The 21399-nt window shown below is 34.9% G+C and overlaps 1 protein-coding gene across 1 annotated transcript in view; it reads right to left on the bottom strand.

Annotated features, from left to right (window-relative positions):
* Positions 1-21399, bottom strand: part of MED17 (mediator complex subunit 17) — a 183886-nt gene that overhangs the window by 111823 nt on the left and 50664 nt on the right. The window contains exons 5-6 of the mRNA XM_090391000.1: positions 16775-16954; positions 1100-1224 (exon numbers count right to left, since the gene is read on the bottom strand). Coding sequence (XP_090247126.1) covers positions 1100-1224; positions 16775-16954 — 305 coding nt within the window. The remainder of the gene's footprint in view (positions 1-1099; positions 1225-16774; positions 16955-21399) is intronic.

Here is a 21399-nt window from a genome sequence, read left to right on the forward strand (position 1 = left end):
TTTAAGTATTCTTATACTCTTCTCATTTGCATTCTTTTCCACAATCTGCTATTTTGCTTACACTTAAGACTAGTACAACAAGAGTACAGGATGAAAGCAAGAGAAATGAAAGAACAGTATATGCTTTAATCTCCCTGAATCACCAATTGCTGATATTCCATTAATTCAACATTCTAATTCTAATTCACGCATATATTGGGCTTCAAACCCCCAAAATTCCTGATATTTAAACTACATATCAGTATCAAAATGGTGACAGCAGGCAACAAACATAATACAATATTTTTAATGTCCAAGAAAAGGTATGTTACTACATAGTAGTGGGTCCTGAAATATGTAGGACAACATTTTAGTAATCATTGGCACCCAGGCAAGTCATGCATAACTCACTTTCTTATTGTTACCTTAAAAACATTTTAATGACATTATCCCCCCCCCTCTTATTATTAAATATCTGAAATAACATAGCAAGTTTAAAAAGCACGTGTATGTTACTCATTACTATAATACTACAGTTGGTCAAAATTTAAGTGCATTACTAAATTACTATAAAAAATTCATTTTATTTATTATGTAAGGAAATTTAATCTATGAAATAAATGTGCAGCAAAACAAGTGTTCTCTGCCAGGTTGGCAGGAAAACGACACAGAGGAAGACCAAGATATAGGTGGATTGATAAGGTACAAAGTGCCTTAGACAATAGAAATACAAGATCTGATAATGTTGGAGTCTTGACAAGTAACAGACTGATTTGGAGGAAAATTGTAGATAGGAAGTTAGTAATGATGTAATTTTTTTCGTGTAGTACTCTCATATCCTGTACGCCACTTGAGGGTACATGGCAGGAATTCGATGATGATGAGTATACCACCACAAAGAAATAATAATACGCTGTTATCAAGACAACTAAATACATGAGACATCAATGAATTATGTCATTTATTCATGTTGAACAGACAATAAGGTCTACACAATGTCATTTGCATTCATGATGAACATTTTATTATTTCTAGTAATTATTGATGGTGCCTGACCTGAATAAGAGTAGAATCATTACCATCTTAAAAAATAACATGAAAAGCAAATTATCCATATTACCTGAGAAAACAGCTCTCTACAAAACAAAATATTTTGTGCTGCTTCTAGTTTATGATGCCAGTTTGATTCTGGTTGTGCTAGAGGTAGTAATAGTGTGAGTTCTCCACTGGCAACAGTTTCTGCATCTGGAAATATGCATTTTTTAAAAAATATGTTATTTCTACAGATATCCATACACCATAAAATTTATTTTATATACACAAATTGTTTGAACCAGATGATTTGGTCACTGCTTTGATTTATTGGCTATTGATAAAGAGGTGGTAAATAATTTCACTGTATGGCGTGAGGCCATAATGACTGAAAGTGACTTGAAAAAATTCCATACTTAGTCATGAACATGATTTCTGAATTATGAACTCCATAGCCCATCCCGAGTACTAAATGTACTATACACACTGCTTGGAAAGAAGTCAGTGGATACCACCGTGTGAGGAACAAAACCCATGGTACCCACCTTAAGATGTAGAACTCCCTTTTGCTGCAGTGACTGCAGCAATCCTACAGCGCATACTTTCCACAAGCATATGAGAGTGATCAATGGGAATTTTGGAACATTCTTCCTGTAGGCATGTAATGAAATTCTGGACTGTTATGCAGTGGATGTCCCTTGACTTCACCTGACACTCCAGTTCATCCCACAGATGTTCAATAGGGTTGAGATTGTGACTCTGTGGAGGCCAGTCAATTGTGGTGACGTTCATGTCCACAAACCACACAGTTACAGCAGCCTTCTTACACAGTGCATTATCTTGCTGAAAGAGACAATGGTCAGTTCTGTAGAAATGCCACAAAGTAGAAGGTATTGCATTATTCAAAAGGTTCCAGATACCTCTTAGAGTTCAATGTTTGTGGCACCACAATCAGAGATCCGAGGCCAAACCAGGAAAAACAGGACCATACCATCATACTGCCACCTCCAAATTCCATAGTTCGGTTACGAACTCTGGTAAGAGATATTCATCGGGTATTTGCCACACTCGTCCATCTGCTCAGTAGAGGATGTAACTGATTCATCACTCCATAACACTTTCCAAGCTTCCACACCTCACTTTGCACCATTCAAGACTATACTGCATGTTGGATTGGATAATAGGTGATATAATTGAGACTTACAAACTTCTGAAAGGGTCATACAGGTTTTCAGTTGATGGAATTTTTCACTTCATGGAGGATGGAGAAAGAAGAAGTGGGCTTCCTTGAAGCTGAGAATGAATGCTGCTAAGAAGTGGGGGGAGAGGGGAGCTAGATTTTTCTCACATAGGGTGATACATGATTGGAATGGATTGCCATTGGATGTTGTGAGGACAAGCAGTGTGAATGAATTCAAGAATAAGTATGATAGCTGGTGTGTGTAGTATGTGCCCTCCCTTGATGAGTCCCTGACTCCTGGAGGTCTCTCTTAATAATAATAATAATGTTGGGCTTGCATATTATATGTAGTCCTATCATGGAAATCCATATTGTGAGCCTTGGTTCTGAATGTTTTTGTGCAGATTCATGTTTCAGTCAATACCCTGAACTTCGCATTCAATTTGTCGGCTGACGAATGGTGGTGTTTGCACATTACCCTTCGTAACACCCTATGGTCATGTTTGGTGAATCATCCACTGTGGTTTGTAGTTGATTCCCTGTACTTTCATCTCAGTATGGTATCACTGATTGTTGACCTGGGATGGCACAATTTGTTGAATAGATAGGGCTGCAACATGGCATCCTTTCACAACGCCTCTTCCATCAATCCTTTTCTTACAAGCCATTTCACCCAAACACAGTTGGAGTGACTTCAGAGCATCACATTCTTCCAATTTATACTGGCTTCAAACACATGACGTGGCATAATGCAACTTGTCTACTGGGTGTTCGTTGACTTCTTTCCAAGCAGTGTGTGTATGATAATAGCAGTAACATTTACCTACTAAACAATATAAACCACAAAAAAACCTGCTATTCCAAAATTTAGGTCATTATTTGGTATACCAGATATTAGAACAGCCTAACAAAATTAAGATTTAATGATTAATTTCTGATTGTCATTCAAACTGATCTATTATTTCTCAGGTTTCTGATTAGAACAGTTATGTTTTGATCTTCAAAAATATTTTTATCAGCATCAATAGCTCAATCTTCCTGTAATCTTTCTCCTGCCACTTTGCTTTACACATTGTTTTCGTACTCTTATACGGTATGTTCCGTTTTGTTTAATTAACCTCAGATTAGCTTTGCTTACAATTCTTAAATATTAATAATGCTAAGTTATTGTCTGATATCTTTGTTTTTAATATGATTCTGTTATTGATGCCATTTCTCTGCTCTCCAAATATTTTTCCAAAAAACTCATCTATAGTAACTACAGTCTTCAGTTTTTCATCAACTGATGATATATATATATATATATATTTACCCTAGCTCTCCAGTCCAGATGTTAAAACTGGTTTAAAAAGAATTAAAAAGAATTTGCATATACAGTTAGCGTGGTCTTTTTGGTTATTGATCACTCGGTTCTTTATAAACTTATTCAAATTTCTTCACACCACATCAGTCTTACTTATTCTGTCATCTCATTCTGTATTTAATTCCCCCCCCCCATTCACTTAAAAATGTGTACTTAAATATCTGAAATGCAAAACCTATAGTTTTACTATTGAGAATGCAGCTAATGTTTTCTGTTTTCCTGTCTGTTCTCATAGTCTTAGTCATTTTTTTTTTATATGGCTAAATATTTTTGAAGACATGCAGCAATTTGTTAAGATGAACACATCATCAACATAAAGTAATGAAGTAAGAGTAACAGCTCTTCTTTGAATATCAGAAATAATACCATTTTCCTTAATAATACAGTAATCTACCGTTCATCTAACCTTCAAAACAACGACCCTTATATGCCTTCTGGTAGAGCACCATGTAACTGTACTTCAATTATCAGAACTTGCCATTCTGATAACTCGGTACACAATAAATAAGGGAAAAAACTCACGTAGAAAGATTATTTATTAGTATAATTTTTGCCTGTGTGTCACAGACAACCTCAGTACATTAAGCTCAAAATTAAACACTAACTGACAATTCCAAAAAGCGCCACCTAAGTAGCTGGTGTAAGATAACTAAAAAGGTCAATAACTTTCCTAAAAAAAAAATAATAAAAAAATAAAATAAAAAAATTAATACAATAAAAAGTTAGGAAAGATTAGCTGATTTGTAAAGTACTATCTCCCATAAAGGGGACAGACGTAAGCCGTCGGATCTGTTTAAGTTAGGAGAATGAAGTTGAGTTTCACATGTTTCTTTATAAAGGCGTTCCATGAGAAACTGACTTTTGTGAAGAACTCTTGTCTTTCTCCAATGAACTCTGTGTCTAGTGAAGATGGCATATTCAGAAAGTCCAGACTTTTCAGGTTTAAAGTATTCAATATAAGATTGGTGTTCTTCTAGCCGAATAGAGGCAGATCTTCCCGTTTGTCCGAAATAAGATAATCCACAAGAGCACGGAATCTGGTAGACACCTGGATGATTAAGATGTGGAAGCTTGTCCTTAGGAGAAGTGAGAAAGGTGGAGATTTTTCTAAATGGTCGAAAGGCAACAAAAATATTCAGTGGTTTTAAAACTTTTGCTATACGTTCACTGATGCCTTGTACATAAGGGATAGTAATGCGCGTTATTTCCTCTGTGTTTGAAGAGAAAGACATTAAAACTACTCAAAGTTCTTTCAATGAAGCAATTCTTATAACCATTAGATAGAAAGGAAGAAATTATGTATTGTAGTTCTTTCTGTAAAAGATTGTCTGTAGAACAAAAGGAGTGGGCCCGATGAACCAGTGTTTTAATAGTTCCTGCCTTTTGATTGGGATGGTGATGAGATTCCACATGGATATAATGGCCTGTATGAGTCTTCTTTCTATAAACTGAGAAATGTAGGTTACCATCTGGTTGGTGAAGAATTAGAAGATCTAAAAAGGCTAACTGCTTATTTGATTCTATTTCTAGGGTAAACTTGATCCTAGGATGAAATGCGTTTAACTTAGTGAGAAATTGTTGAAGTTCATCAGAAGAGCCATTCCATACAGCAAAAATGTCATCGACATATCTGAACCAATGCGTAGGTCTGGGAGAAATATTGTCAAAGATACGTTGTTCAAAATGTTCCATAAAGAAATTGGAGATAGCAGGAGAAAGAGGATTACCCATTGCTGTTCCTTCAATTTGTTGATACAACTTATTTTTAAAGGAAAAATAACCAGAATTTATTACAAAATCAAATACGTTTACAATATCCGAAGGAAATTCCTGTTGTAGTAATTCAATACTTTCCGAAAGAGGCACATTTGTAAATAAAGAAACAACATCTAAACTGATCATGATATCAGAAACGTCCAAATGAAGATCTGAAATTTTATATTTGAAACCCAAAGTATTTTTTATATAAGTATCAGTTCTTCTAGTTGAAGAGGAGAGTAAATTAGATAAAAATTTTGAGATTTTGTAAGTGGGGCACCCTATACAATCTACGACTGGTCTCAACGGAATGCCTGGTTTATGAACTTTCGGAAGACCATACAATCAAGGTGGAAGACCGAAGAAGGTTTTAACGTTTTTCTTTTGATCTTCATTCCATGTAGTTACATTATCTATAAGAGAATTAAGTCTCTTCAATTGACTCCGGGTAGGATCCGATGTAAGAGGCCTATAAGTTGAATAGTCGCGAAGTAAAAGAGACAATTTTCTCTCATATTCCTTCCTATCTTGAATCACTATAGCCTTCCCCTTATCAGCTTTCGTAATTATTAAATTATTATTATTCTTCAGTGATTTCAATGCTTTAAACTCAGAGTAAGAAAGATTAGGACGAGGAGGCTTGGCATGAAAAAGAATTTGTGCACATTCAAAACGTAATCTGTTGGCTGTTTTTTGGGATAAGGATAGAATACCCCTGTCTATGTTATGAAAAAAATCCATAATTGGCACCTTATTCGGCGTAACAGCGAAATCATATCCTTTCATCATCATCATCATCATCATCAAATTCCTGCCATGTACCCTCAAGGGGTGTACAGGATATGACAGTACTACATGAAAAAATTACATCATTACTAACTTCCTATCTACGATTTTCCTCCAAATCAGTCTGTTACTTGTCAAGACTCCAACATTATCAGATCTTATATTTCTATCGTCTAACGCACTTTGTACCGTATATCAATCCACCTATATCTTGGTCTTCCTCTGGGTCGTTTTCCTGCCAACCTGGCAGAGAACACTTGTTTTGCTAATCTTTCCTCTCCCATTCTATTTAAGTGACCATACCATCTGAGATTAGCTCTGCTAACGCATTCCTGGATGCTGACAATGTCAAGTTCTTTCCTAATATCCTCATTTTTAATATGATATTGCCATTGATGCCATCTGTTCACGCCTCTAATCTTTCTCAGGACTCTCATATCTGCTGTCTCTAGTCTTTGGTCAAGTGTTTTACTTCTGACCCAGCTCTCAGATCCATAAGTTAAAATTGGTTTGAACACAGTCTTGCATACAGCTAATTTAGTGTTCCGACTAATTTCTTTCTTATTCCATATGAATTTATTCAGTTGACTTCCCACGATACCAGCTTTGCTGATTCTGTTGTCTATTTCTATATTTAGTTTACCATCTTCAGTAAAAATTGTGCCTAAGTAGCTGAAATGTTTTACTTGTTCCACAGGTTATCCATTCACAACACAGTTGACATTTTCAATGATTCTGCCTATTTTCATTGTCTTTGTCTTTTTATTGCTGACCTTCATACCATATCTATTACAACAGCTATTCAATTTAGTCAGAGAATCTTGCAGACTTGTAGCGGATTTATTTAGAAGTATAACATCATCCGCATAAAGCAAAGAGCTGACATTAACATCTCCAATTTTGATATCAGGTTTAATACCACATTCCTTCATAATGTGATCCATATAGATAATGAATAACAGAGGGGATAATGTACATCCTTGTCTCACACCAGATTTAACATTAAATCATCTTCCTGTACTTCCTTCAATTCTAACTGCTGACTCACAACTCAAATAAAGACTAAGTATTGCTTGATATAATGCCCCATTGACACCATATAACTGCAGCGTATTGAATAGCTTCTCTCTTGGCACCTTTTCATATGCCTTTTCCAAATCGACAAAACTTAAATACAGATCTTTGTTATATTCCCATGCTTTCTCGACTATTTGTCGTAAAGTGAAGATCTGATCCTGACAGCCTCTATTTGGCCTGAATCCAGCTTGTTCTTCACCAAGCTTTTCTTCCACAATTCTTCTCAACCGTTTCTCAAGTATACTTGCATAGATCTTGCCAGGAACACTCAGTAGGGAAATACCTCTGTAATTCTCACATTCAGTTTTATTTCCCTTTTTATATATGGGTACTATGAGAGCTCTACTCCAGTCATCGGGAATTCGTCCCTCTGTCCAGGCTTTCTGAACTATGCAGTGCAGCCACTGTAAGACTCTTATACCACCATACTTCAGCATTTCTGGTCGAATATCATCTACTCCTGCTGCCTTTCCACATTTCAAGCCTTTGATGGCTTTTTCTACTTCAAGTATGGATATGTATTCCTGACTGCATGCCTGGTCAGTGTTTTTTATCACTGTGCTGTCATCACTGCTTGTTTCATTTAGCAGTTTTTCAAAGTAATTACTCCATACTTCAAGGATATCTTTTTCTCCTGTTTTCATTTCACCTTTATCATCTCTAATTCCTTTTACAGCACTCTTTCCTCCATTCCTAAGCTTCTTCAACAACCTCCAGAATATTTTGCCACCTTCTTGATATTTATTTTCTATATTCTTGCCAAAGTCCTCCCATGACTTTTGTTTAGCTAGTTTTACACACTGTTTAGCTTTCTTACATTTGTCTCTGTATTCTGTAAGAGTAAAAGCTGACTTATTTGCCAGGAACTTTTGATATGCTTTCTTCTTTTCCTTCACTGCCTCTTTAACTTCCTGTGTCCACCAGGGAGTTCTGATTTTTTTATCTTTGCACACAACCTCACCACATGCCTCTCTGGCAGAATCAATCAATGTTTCCTTCAGAGTTTGCCACTGAATCTCCAAGGTTTGATTCCTGTTCTCAAACTCTTTCATTTTCTTTTCAATAATATTTCTGTATTTTAGTCTACAGTTTACATCTGAGAGCTGCTCAACTTTTATTCACTTTAAAACTTTCTTACATGTTATTCTTTTCAATATGAAATTCAATTTTATCCTGCTCAAGACTAAATAGTGATCACTTCCAATTTCAAATCCTCTGTACACTCTGGTGTCCTGCTCCAGGGAGAAAACATCACTATCAACAATAACATAGTCAATGAGACTTTTCTTATTCCTAGCCTCTTCTCTCCATGTGAATTTGTGCACATTTTTATGTTGGAACATGGTGTTAGTAATAACCAGTCCATGTCCTGAGCAGAAACCAACAGATATTTGCCATTATTATTAGCTTTGCTCTTTTCTCCAAATTTTCCCAAAATATTTTTGTATGTCTCACAATCATTTCCTACTCTACTATTTAGATCCCCAACAAGGACCAACTTTTCCTTTTTCATTGTGTCAGTTGCTTTTTCTAAAGCCTCAAAAAATTCCTCCACTTCTACCTTAGTAGAACCTTCTGTGGGACCATAGGCACAAATAAGTCTCATTTCCCCATTGTCCAGTTCCCCATTCTCATATTTGCCCACATTACTCTACTTGAGACTGACTGCCATTCAAGAAGATTAGCCTCGTATTTTGTGTTGAATACTATGGCTACTCCTTCTTTTCCTTGATTGTTATTGCCTGAATATAACATTTTGTATTTATTGCTCAGAAAGATCTCACCAGTTTTGGTCTTTTTTGTTTCAGTCACCCCTATTATGTCGATCTGGTACTTATCTAATTCCTCAGCTAGCTCCATTTCTTTGCCATTCAGGCTTCTTACGTTGATAGTACCGATCTTTAACTCTGGTGATGTTGAGTTGGGGTTTGTTTTCAGATTTGTTCCAGTAGCTGACTTTTCGCTGTTCGCCCTGGTTCCCTGGCGAAAACAACGGGGGCCTTGTTTAACCGGGCGACGCCCCAGCCGGCATGAAATTTTGTTATGTTGTACCATCATTTTTTATTTTGGTTTAACCAATAAGAATACAATTTGGTCGGCTAAATCCCAAATTGCCAGCCCATCCTCGTTCGTTCAGTATCAAAGTAGATACCCAACAGGGTGCACCACGAGAAGGTGAGGATTGGACATTAGGTCAGAAGCCCTGGTCGGTTCTCCGCATTCCTTTAAAGGCTATGTGGAGGTCTCCTCTCAGTTATACAGCTTTGACCCTTAAGCACCCCCCTATCCTTTTGATAAAAGGATAGGGGGGGTGCTTAAGGCACCCCCTGCACCCATCATATCCTTTTGATAAAACAAAACATTCACAGTCTGTTAGTGGACGTCTGGAAACATTTATGACTACTTTATCTATATCAATAGTAATATTACTGGATCTAGGTAAGCTGACTAGTGAACGTTTTGTTTTATCAAAAGGATGCGATTTCGCTGTTACGCCAAATAAGGTGCCAATTATGGATTTTTTTAAAACTACATAACCTCTTTTAAAATTCAATCTGATAACTGAAGTTACAGATAAATGGTAGATTACTGTATGGTCCATATAGATTATAAATGAGAGAGCATACAACATTGTCTTACAGCTCGTATGCCATCAAACCATCTTCCTATGCATCCTTTTGTTCTAACTGCTCTGTATAACTTAAATGCTAATAGATCAGTGATGCACAAGCAAAAACTTTTCTCATAAAAACCAACCCCAACTTATTACAGTGTAGCTGGTTTCAACAAACAGGGCTAGTCATCATGAACCGAGTAATGTAATAAGGAATACCAGCAAATGACACCTCTCCACAGAGTGATAAATGACTTTTTTTGCCACTGCCTTGCTTATCAGAAGCCAGAAGAGCCTATCAGTATGTGTGGCTTCCAGAGGTTTAGCCATTTCACACCTTTTTACATATAATATAGATAGACCCTTTCTGGTGCTTATCATAATATCAATAACTAGGAAGCAACTATCCTCCATTTGAGGGCAGAGCAAAAAAAAAAAAGGCATTTCACAGACCAGCTGCTACACAGTACAAGGGATCAGAACATGATGGAAATGCATCAGGAAACTTCCTGATCAACTACAAAATAATTATCTTCCCGACAGTGCTGAAAGCAAATCATTTATGGGAGGAGGTCATATTCATGAGTTTACTCTTACACTGAATGTGGGGACAAAAGACTCATGAATTAACAATGAAAGACACAATGACAAAATAAAGTAATACTACAGATCAGAAAAATTATCCCACAAAATAACATAAGAGATATCAATAATGATATCAAATTCCTGATATGCACCCTCAAGAGGGTTTTAATGGATATTCTGATAGTAATACATGAAAATTTATATTACTGCTTACTTATCAACAATTTCCCTCCAAATTAGTTTGTTATCTGTCAGGACTTCAATATTATCTTATATTTCAATCTCCTAAGGCACTTTTAACTGCATTTAGATCTTGGTCTTTCTGCGAGTCTTTTTCATGCCATCCTGGCACAAAATACCTGTTTTTGCTAACCTTTGCTCTCCCATTATGTTTAAGAGACCATACCACCTTAGATTAACTCTTCCCACAAATTCCTGCATGCTAAAAAAAAAATATTCCTTCCTAATATCTTCATTTTTTATATGATTCTGCCATAGATACCATCTCTTTAATCTTTCACAGTACTTTCATACCTGTGGTCACTAGTCATTGTTCAGCTGTTGAATTTCTAACCCAGTATAAGATTAATAAATTAAAATGTGTTTGAACACTGTGTCGTATATGGCACCTTCAACATTTTGATTAATTTCTCCTTCATTCCACATAACTTTATTCAGTTGACTTAATTTGAATGAATTGACTTTGACTTTAACATAATGTCATCTTCAATAAAAACTGTGCCTATTTTTCAGAATTTTCTATCATTGCTGATATTCATGCAAAATTTTTTACATATAGTTTTCAATCTGTTTAAAGAATGCTGCAGATTTGTACTAATTTTATTTAAGAATATAACATCAAAAGCTCTTGGCAAGTAAGTAGCTTGAGAGAAATATATGAAAAAGTGAAGCAACATGTAAAAGTAGCTAAACAAAAGTCATGGAAAGACTTTTGGTAAGAATGCACAAAATAAGCATTATATTTATTTTCTGTGTATATATATATATACTAGGGGGGGGGGGCTATGCCCCCTGGCACCTACGGCTCCCAACCCCCATGTTCCAGACTGGAAATCCAGTTCTCCCTGAATTCTGATGACTCGACACTCAAGGGGAGGCACTGTCCCCCTGGCACCCAACCCCCGGGTTCTGGACTGGTAGGACGGTATGCATTACCTCACATCATTTGCTTTCCTGAACTTCTATTCTGCATTGGTATATAAGAACTGTATAGTCTCTCTAACCCCATTAATCTTCAGTCTTTACAAAGAATAGTAAAATAACTTAAGGTGGGTTTAAAACACTTGATTTTAAATATGTCTACTGCAGACAGAAACAAAATAGAAAGAGGTAGATTTATTAAAATCTGTAATAATTTTAGTATTCTTAGGCTTATTTGATTTCTAAGAGACTGAGGGCTTGCCTTTGTCTTGCTTGTGTTTATCAACTGATTTTGAGAAGTATGGATGACTAGTGTCATATTTCTTCCTCTGAAAAAATGCATCATCATAATACATCATCTGATTAGTCAGGACCAGTTTTTGTATTTAGTTTACATTCATTGGACACATAAGTATCCTTTTTTTTCTGTTATTCATCTTCTGTATGGATCATACATTATGGATCTAACATCTTTACAATTAACAGAAAAATATTTAAAGTTTTAATTATGTTTTACAATCGTGAGTAGCACTTCAGACTCGTGTTTCAAAAATAATGTATCCATTTTTTTTTTTTTTGTGAAGTGTCTGAGGTATTTAATAAAATTTGAAATTTTAATGTCTACATCTTTTCATCTTCATATGATGCAATGCTTAATAGGCATGAACTTCAGCCAGGAACCTATATCTTCAACCTTTATATTAGTGTTTAGATTTCACTGTCAAGCTAGTGTGAAACTGTTGGTTTTCACCAAAGCTCTGGAAAAAATCTAGAATGACACCATGGCAATTCACAAGCTTGAAAGCTATATTTTTCATAATCAGTCTTGATTAATGCATTAAATCACAACAACTGAAAGGACAACTTTTGGGTTAAATACATTTTTATAAGCTCTCAACTACTTTTGAAACTTAAGTTTCAAAGACACACTGTTCACCCACTTCATTACAAAACAATAAAGGAGATTTATTATTATTCCTTTTAATAATTTTTGATTCCAAGGCTAAGCAAAACTTTTTTAGATTCTTTTTTGGGGCCGTGTCAGATTTCTCCTAGCTAGCTTCTAAAGTTTGTTGCAACATGCTCTAATCTAACTGGTATATGCTAATCACTCTCACTGTAAATGTATGTATTACTTGTTGCTTAATTTAACATTTGTAGTGGTTCTGTTTCAATAGTTTCAAAAATCTAGCAAATTATAATAATAAAAGAATCAAGAATAAATAAAAAATAAAAAAGCAATGTAATAAATGCTGATTAATTAATTTTCAATTCCAATAAAATAATGTGGAAAGGCAGCAGGAGTAGATGATATTCGACCAGAAATGCTGAAGTATGGTGGTATTAAAGTCTTACAGTGGCTACACTGCATAGTTCAGAAAGCCTGGACAGAGGGACGAATTCCCAATGACTGGAGTAGAGCTTTAATAGTACCCATATATATAAAGGGAAATAAAACTGAATGCGAGAATTACAGAGGTATTTCCCTACTGAGTGTTCCTGGCAAGATCTATGCAAGTATACTTGAGAAACGGTTGATAAGAATTGTGGAAAAAAAGCTTGGTGAAGAACAAGCTGGATTCAGGCCAAATAGAGGCTGTCAGGATCAGATCTTCATTTTACGACAAATAGTTGAGAAAGCATGGGAATATAACAAAGATCTGTATTTAAGTTTTGTCGTGCTGGAAAAGGCATACGACAAGGTGCCAAGAGAGAAGCTGTTCAATACGCTACAGTTATATGGTGTCAATGGGGCATTATATCAAGCAATACTTAGTCTTTATTTGTAAGCAGTTAGAATTGAAGGAAGTACAGGAAGATGGTTTAATGTTAAATCTGGTGTGAGACAAGGATGCACATTATCCCCTCTGTTATTCATTATCTATATGGATCACATTATGAAGGAAAGTGGTATTAAACATGATATCAGAATTGGAGATGTTAATGTCAGCTCTTTGCTTTATGCGGACGATGTTATACTTCTGAATAAATCTGCAACAAGTTTGCAAGATTCCCTGACTAAATTGAATAACTGTTGTAATAGATATGGTATGAAAGTCAGCATTAAAAAGACAAAGACAATGAAAATAGGTAGAATTGTCAAAAATGTCAACTGTGTTGTGAACAGGGAACCTGTGGAACAAGTAAAACATTTCAGCTACTTGGGCACGATTTTTACTGAAGATGGCAAATTAAATATGGAAATAGACAACAGAATCAACAAAGCTGGTATGGTAGGCAAGTCAATTGAATAAATTCATATGGAATAAGAGAGAAATTAGTCAGAACACTAAATTAGCTGTATACAAGATGGTGTTCAAGCCAGTTTTAAATTATGGATCGGAGAGCTGGGTCAGAAGCACTTGACCAAAGACTAGAAACCACACATGAGAGTTTTGAGAAAGATTAGAGGCGTGAAAGATGGCATCAATGTCAACATCATATTAAAAACAAGATATTAGGAAAGAATTTGACATTGTCAGCATCCAGCAATGCATTAGCAGAGCTAATCTCAGGTGGTATGGTCACTTAAACAGAATGGGCAAGGAAAGATTAGCAAAACAAGTGTTCTCTGCCAGGTTGGCAGGAAAACCTGGTCTTCCACGACCCAGTGGAAGACCAAGATATAGGTGGACTGATACGGTACAAAGTGCCTTAGACGATAGAAATATAAGATCTGATAATGTTGGAGTCTTGACAAGTAACAGACTGATTTGGAGGAAAATTGTAGATAGGAAGTTAGTAATGATGTAAATTTTTCATGTAGTACTATCATATCCTGCACACCTGTTGAAGGTACATGTCAGGAATTTGATGATGATGATGATAAAATAAAGATTATTAATAATGAATTTATGTTATTTTCGACCTCAAGATATATGGAAAAGACTGACATCAACTGGGTTTATATTAGTCGAAGTAATTTATTTGATACTAAGTAAAAAATACCTATTTTTTATTTGGTATTTTTTACTTAGTATCAAATAAATTACTTTGACTAATATAAACCCAGTTGATGTCAATCTTTCCTAAAGATTATTAATATTTATAATTTATTGTACTGTGCAGCTTATTATACTCACGCATTTAACTATGAATATATACATATACATATATATATGTATATATGAAAAAATTAGTTTGAATGACTATAATACCGAGAATAAAAAGAATAAAGTTTAATGCTGAGATACTACTAGTTTCGTTGAACAAAATTCAACTACTTCAGGTATCAAAGACAAAGAATTATGTAAAATAACAGAGACATAATAAAATTATATCAACAGAACTAATATAAAAGACCGAAGTAGAGTTTAAAACAGGAATGATTGCTAGAATTCCAATTAAATTTGACTACATGCGAGAATTGTCATGAGAGTGCCAGTATTGGACAGTGGCAATGTGTGCATCAGAAAGATTGTAGCTAAGGCTGTTGTTTATATGGGATGAATCAAGGGATATTTCTTTAGATTCGACTATCTTCCTTTCGAGCTCATCATAACACCTATGAATATTAGAAGTTTGCGGCCAGTCTATGAGGTGTTGAAGGCCTTCATCTGAGTTAATAGAGAAGAGAATGTGGCTTGAGAGAGCGCTGGCCCTGGTCCTATTGTAGGTTATGTCTCTTCTGTGTTCCTCAATACGTAAAAGGATAGATTTAGCCGTCTCACCGTAATATGGTTTGCCACATTCACACAAGATCTTGTAGACTCCTTGATACTGGAGTGGGAGATGTTTTATTTTAGGTCTACTTAGTATTGATTGATGTTTTGTTCAACAAAACTAGTAGTATCTCAGCGTTAAACTTTATTCTTGGTATTATAGTCATTCAAACTAATTTTTTCATAACATTATCTACTGAGTAAATATGTACGCCAATATATATATATATATATATATATATATATATATATATATATATATATATATGATACAAATATATATATGACAGAATTCTGAAAGACATTCCTGAGATACTGAAGAAATTATATTACAGTTCTCATGTAATCACAATTAAACTGGATATTTAAAACTATTAAAATATACCCTAATTTTGCACATATGCTCAATTTTTCTACAGAAACAAAATTCGGGATACCACATGCAATGACATTGAAATACAGTCGGGTCTCCATATTTGCAGGGGTTACGTGTGAACACTTCCTGGGAAAACTCTAACCCAAATAGCACCCCAGATTTTTCTATGTATGTCTAAACACTTACACAACTATTTACAATTAACAGAAAAATATTTAAACTTTAAATATTTTAAAATATTTAAAGGTTTTAATTGTGTTTTACAATCATGAGTAGCACCTCAGACTTGTGTTTCAAAAATAATGTATCCAATATCTTATTACATAGTTAAGAAACAAGGCATGCACTAGGATATTCACCACAGGATTCAGTACTTGTCAGGGGGTCTCAGAGACTGGAGAAGAAGCAGGATTGACTGACGCTGAGTCTTCCAATTTGGTCTTTGTCTGTTTGAGACACTATATAAGTTTGATGAAATCAAATGCCTATAAATCAATGAGACTGCATTATCCAGAATAATGCAGTCTCATTGACACTGAAAACATGTTCAGGTTATATCCCTTCTCTTTGATGAACTCTGAGTTGCACAGGACAGTCCTTAGCAGCTTCATAATCAACTGAAGCAGAATTGCCCATAACCTTTACATTATAGAGTGAATAACGTCTCTTGAATTTCTAGAAAACCAGCCTTTGTTGGCAATGAAAGTGGTTTCCATGGTGCTACTGGCACAGGGGGTTTGTTGCTTAAATCTGTAGTAAAGAACGATGACCTTAGTGAAAATCATACAATATTCACAGGCAAATTTATTGTGCTTCCTCTTTAGTTAAAATGAACAGTACATTCTCCATTTTTAATATCACTTTATCATGTACATAAACTGCATATTTAGCAGTAAGAATTCCACTAGTTTGCACTGCATCTCTGATCTCAGTGTTTCTTATTTCCTTATGTGCCCAAATTTCATTAATACCAAACATGTGGCCTATTTTTTCATCCCTTTCTTGAACCTTTTAGGCTTTTTAAGTACAAGTAGCCTAATTCACTGTAAAATTGAAAATGTGCAATTTTGCAACCATCATGAAAACACGAATTGGTGAATACAGATCCCACAAATATGGAGACCCAACCGAACTTTTACTTTTACAGCTAACAGAATTTGAGATGAAACAAGAAAAGTTAAAATAACTTATTGTGTAATACCATTCTGAATCGCAACCTGAATATAACTTATTCCCTCGAGTTCACTAGGCAAGATAATTTTAATGGCACTGGTTCGAGGCTGAAGAGTAGTTCCTGTTAATACAGGACTAGAAGTTAGACTTGTAGACTGTTCGCTTTTAGCGACTTCGAAAGTTCCAGACTGCCAAAATCGAGATCCAGCTTTAAAAAATAAAATAAAATAAAATAAAAATTAAAAAAAATATATATTACAATAACACAATATTATAATACATTATAATAACATATTAATAATATTTATAACAAAATAATATACATGCATATAAAGCAAAAATAAATAGATAAATAAAATGAATAATAATTTAAATAAACATAATTGTAATCCAACAAAAGGAGTAATGCAGAGGGTTTCCCTAAAATGACATCAGAAATCATGCTCTTACTCTAGCAGATTAGCACATTCATGTTGGGATGAACCAAACAACCTGGATATGTAAAAAGAGGAAAATCATATGGTTTGCTTTGTCAGTAAGTCTATGGATTCTGCCATGTACTCTGGAGTTGTAATTTTAGTGAAACAAACATTGATTCATTCATCAATTTTCACACTCTTATTAAGAAGCTGCAGTAAAAATATAATGATATCTAAACATATCAGTGAAAATGAAAGAGATAAGATTTTATGAAAAAATGATTTTCTTTTCGTAAATCACAGTGACCATATTATCATCTTATAACCTACACTACATAAGTATTATAAATTAAATGTTTTTTATAACATTCAGTCGCCAAACGTAATGTATTATGCTCAGTATTGGCCAGTCACAGTCCAATAGAAGGTAGAGACATCTATAGGTCTCTACCTTCTATAGATGTTATGTCGTCACTTTTCCTAAAAAATTTACTTTCTTTATGAATTTACCTCTCTACAATGACTACAAGACTTACAAAATTTCCCTGACTCTAATATCTGTATTACTTCTTACATGTTCATTCTATAAGGAAAGCAAATTCTATATCGCTAGCCGATTCCTAATTTTACTCACGTGCTTACCCTGACTGATAAAGGTTATTCCTTGTTAAAAGAAACGAATCCTCTAATTTCTTTCTGGGGCCATCTCCTCTTCAGATATTGACAAATTTATTTTTTAAAGCTGCACCAGCCAATATCTTAGAATAGAGGGGACTCTTATTCAGGGAGACTTTTCCAGACTTTTGGTGCACATAGGTGAATAAATTTAGTCTTAAACTCATAAATTAAACGCTTTACTGTGGCTAAGTAAATTCTGGTTTGCAGCCGTAACCTCTATAACAACATGTTATTTCTTTCTTTCAATTCCTGATCCCCCCCCCCCTGCTATGGTTCAGATTAATGAGTGGTAGTTTTGATTCATATCACAGGCAAAACTCAGGTATAGAAGAAAAAACATTTAGTGGAATCTAAAGACATATACACTTAGGCCAATCTTACTTTCAATTAGTTTAATGACATGCTAAATCAAACTGTATCAAACTGATTAATACTCTAATGCATGAACAATAAATCCTTCTTTTGAGTTAGAGATTAAACACACATAATATACACATTATACACTTCTAATCAATATTCTACCTACTATGTTAGTCTTGCACATTAAACTAGTCACAATCATCTATGATCATTCCAGACAATTCGTCTTATGGACATTAGCCACTGCTTTAATAATCACTTAAAGTTCTTAAATACTGTCCATACTCTATTATTACACTACAATGATCTTTCCCTTTTACTGACTGGGTAATTATACAACAAAATCCGTACTTTACCATTTCTTGGGACAGGATCTCCAGGCCTGTCTGAACTGTCATTCTTTGTTTGAATTACCTCTCGATACCTCCATAAGCCTGTGTCCACATGATGGGTCACTATGGTCATCAGATTAAGCTATGCTCTGCACCTGGCGTTTTTCCCTAGTCTATTCTCGATCTGTTTTGGGCCATCCTCGTTTCTACTGCCGGTTCATAGGATACATTTGCGATATTATTCTGTCGGAACTTTCAGTGAAGGAGCGAAGACAGCATATACCGACATCAAAGGGAAAGGCGCACCGTCCGATATCGTACTATCACCAAGAAACACCATCAGGAACTTCCGGCCCACGGGAGAAGTCGAATCATCATCAAGTAAAATAGGCAAAAAAAAAAAAAAAAAAAGTCAGGGGTGCAAACCCTTTTCATTCTCCCTTCACCTCCCCCTTTTTAGCACTCTGTTACTAGCTGCGATAGCGCCCTCTTACTTTCTGTGATCTTTTCCCGCCCGCTACTTTCTTCGTCCGCGGGGATTTCGGCACATTGCGAGATCTCTAGCAGCATCTTTCGGGAAACGAATGTGCGTCGCTTTCCAAGATTGCCAATGCCTCAGGCCCGCTCGTGACCTTTGGACTATTGTTTACATCTAATTTACCCATTCATTGTATACATGATGCATTCATATAATACCAATTTATACACAAAGTTCTTTACATGGTCTTACAATTCTACTAAAATGAAGTAATTCTATTTCTATTTACAGTTAGTACTTTATTTCTTCTGCTTGAGTACAAATTTTTTCTCTCAGCTGATTTTTCTGACTTGTTAAATCCTGAATGAATTGTTTCTTTTTTTAAAGTTCTTCATTCAGGATGTAACAATGTCATCTATGCTATGATATGGAGGTTAATCCTATCTATACAGTCTTCTTTGTCTGTTGTATGTGTACTCTGTCTGGTTAGTGTAAGGGGACTATAACTTTTGTAACCTCAGTATGAGATGAATACTTCATCAAGTTCATCTTTGATGCAATAAGCATCAGAGATGAGATTTGAAACCAGTCTTTCTGAACAAAAGATGTCATTGTTACTTTATGGATTATCTGAGTAAAAGACACCCCCCCCCCCCTTCACAATCTTGAAAAAGGTTGAATTTATAATACATAATCAAGGTGTTTTCTGAAGGTTAACATATCTTTCACAAGTATGTATTTTAGAAAAATAGCTTACAAAAAGATTACATTTTAAAAAATTTTTAGTGAGCTAAGAATTTTTCAAAATGTAATCTTTTCAACACAGAAGATGGTCTACTTTCAGATAAGATTTAAATATCATTAAAATCTCAGATCTGTGCACAGTGAAACTGAATCACAGAAGACTATTCTTTTACATACAAATTATGTGGATTATATGTATTTGTCTCAATGCTAACTTCTGTTATCCTCTAAGTAGCACAGAGGATGTCTTGTGTAAAGTCTTCACATAACAGGAATAGGTCAATAATTTCATTAAAAACAAAATACAGTCATACCCCGACTTACGTGAATCCAGAGTTACGCGGTTTCTTATATGTACGTATTCCCGTCCCACTTCACGCCTCACCATTAGTCGTATCTTTCAGGCACTGGCTGCATTCGCCAGTGTCGCACATGCTGTGAACAAGCACTGACGTGTTTTGCGCGGTCTCCATTCATACACGATTTTTAGAGTCTACAAACCTTGCGATTGTTTAATGTTATGTTCTTGATAAAAATTTTATCACATAAAAAATAATAATGTCATCCAAAAGAAGCAAGTCCGATTCTTCTACTGCTAGCAAGAAAAGAAAAACATTGACTTTGGAAACAAAACTCAACATTATTAAGGATTTTGAAGGTGGAATGAAAATTTGTGAGCTAGCAAAGAAGTTCGATCTACAAGAATCCACAGTAAGAACAATCATAAAAGAAAGATTTACGGATTTTGGAGGACATAGATTCTAATGAGGAACGAATTGTAGCCACAAGGCAAGGAATAAAAAAAATCATTAGCTTGCTATGAAGAAATTTTGCATGACAAGAATAAGACATTATGCCGTCAGACGAATCTATTAGATTTTATGAATCCATCGACATCGAAATAACTTTCTTTTTTTTATGTATGAAAAACTACAATTATGATTATATTTCTTAAAAAATATAGGTGTTTTTTTTGTAAACCTTTGATTCCAATTGTATGTTTGTATATATAAATTACATGCAAAATTATACCCCGAGTTATGCGAATTCGACTTACGCACTTTTCGTTGGTCCCACCTACCGCGTAACTTCAGGGTTTTACTGTACTTTAAAAATTTCATAATATAGTAATTTAGAGATAAGTTAAATTTAGTAGGATATTTAAGGGCCAAAGTTATATAACTGGGAGGAGACCTCCACATAGCCTTTTAAGGAATGTGGAGAACAAACCAGGGCTTCTGACCTGCTCATGGCGCATCCCTGTTAGACACCTACTAGATACTAAATGGATGAAGATGGTGCAAAATAATGGTACAACATGGCAATTTTAATACCAGCTGGGGCTTTGCCCAGTTAAACAAGGATCTCATTGTTTTCTTCAGGGAACCAGAGTGAACTGCAAAAAGTCAGCTACTGGAATAAATTCCAGAACACATCCCAACTAAACATCAACAGAGTTTAAGAAATGGAAGAACTAACAGAAGAACTGGATAAGTACCAGATCGACATAATAGGTGTGACTGAAACAAAACAAAAATAGGTCAGATCTTTTTAAGCAACAAATACAACAAATATTATATTATATTCAAGCAATAACAATCAGGGAAAAGAAGGGGTAGATATAGTATTCAACAGTAAATAT

The sequence above is a fragment of the Typopeltis vanoorti genome, chromosome 4 (assembly GCF_054136105.1).
Source record: "Typopeltis vanoorti isolate ZY-2024b chromosome 4, IOZ_Tvanoo_1.0, whole genome shotgun sequence".
NCBI lineage: Eukaryota > Metazoa > Arthropoda > Arachnida > Uropygi > Thelyphonidae > Typopeltis > Typopeltis vanoorti.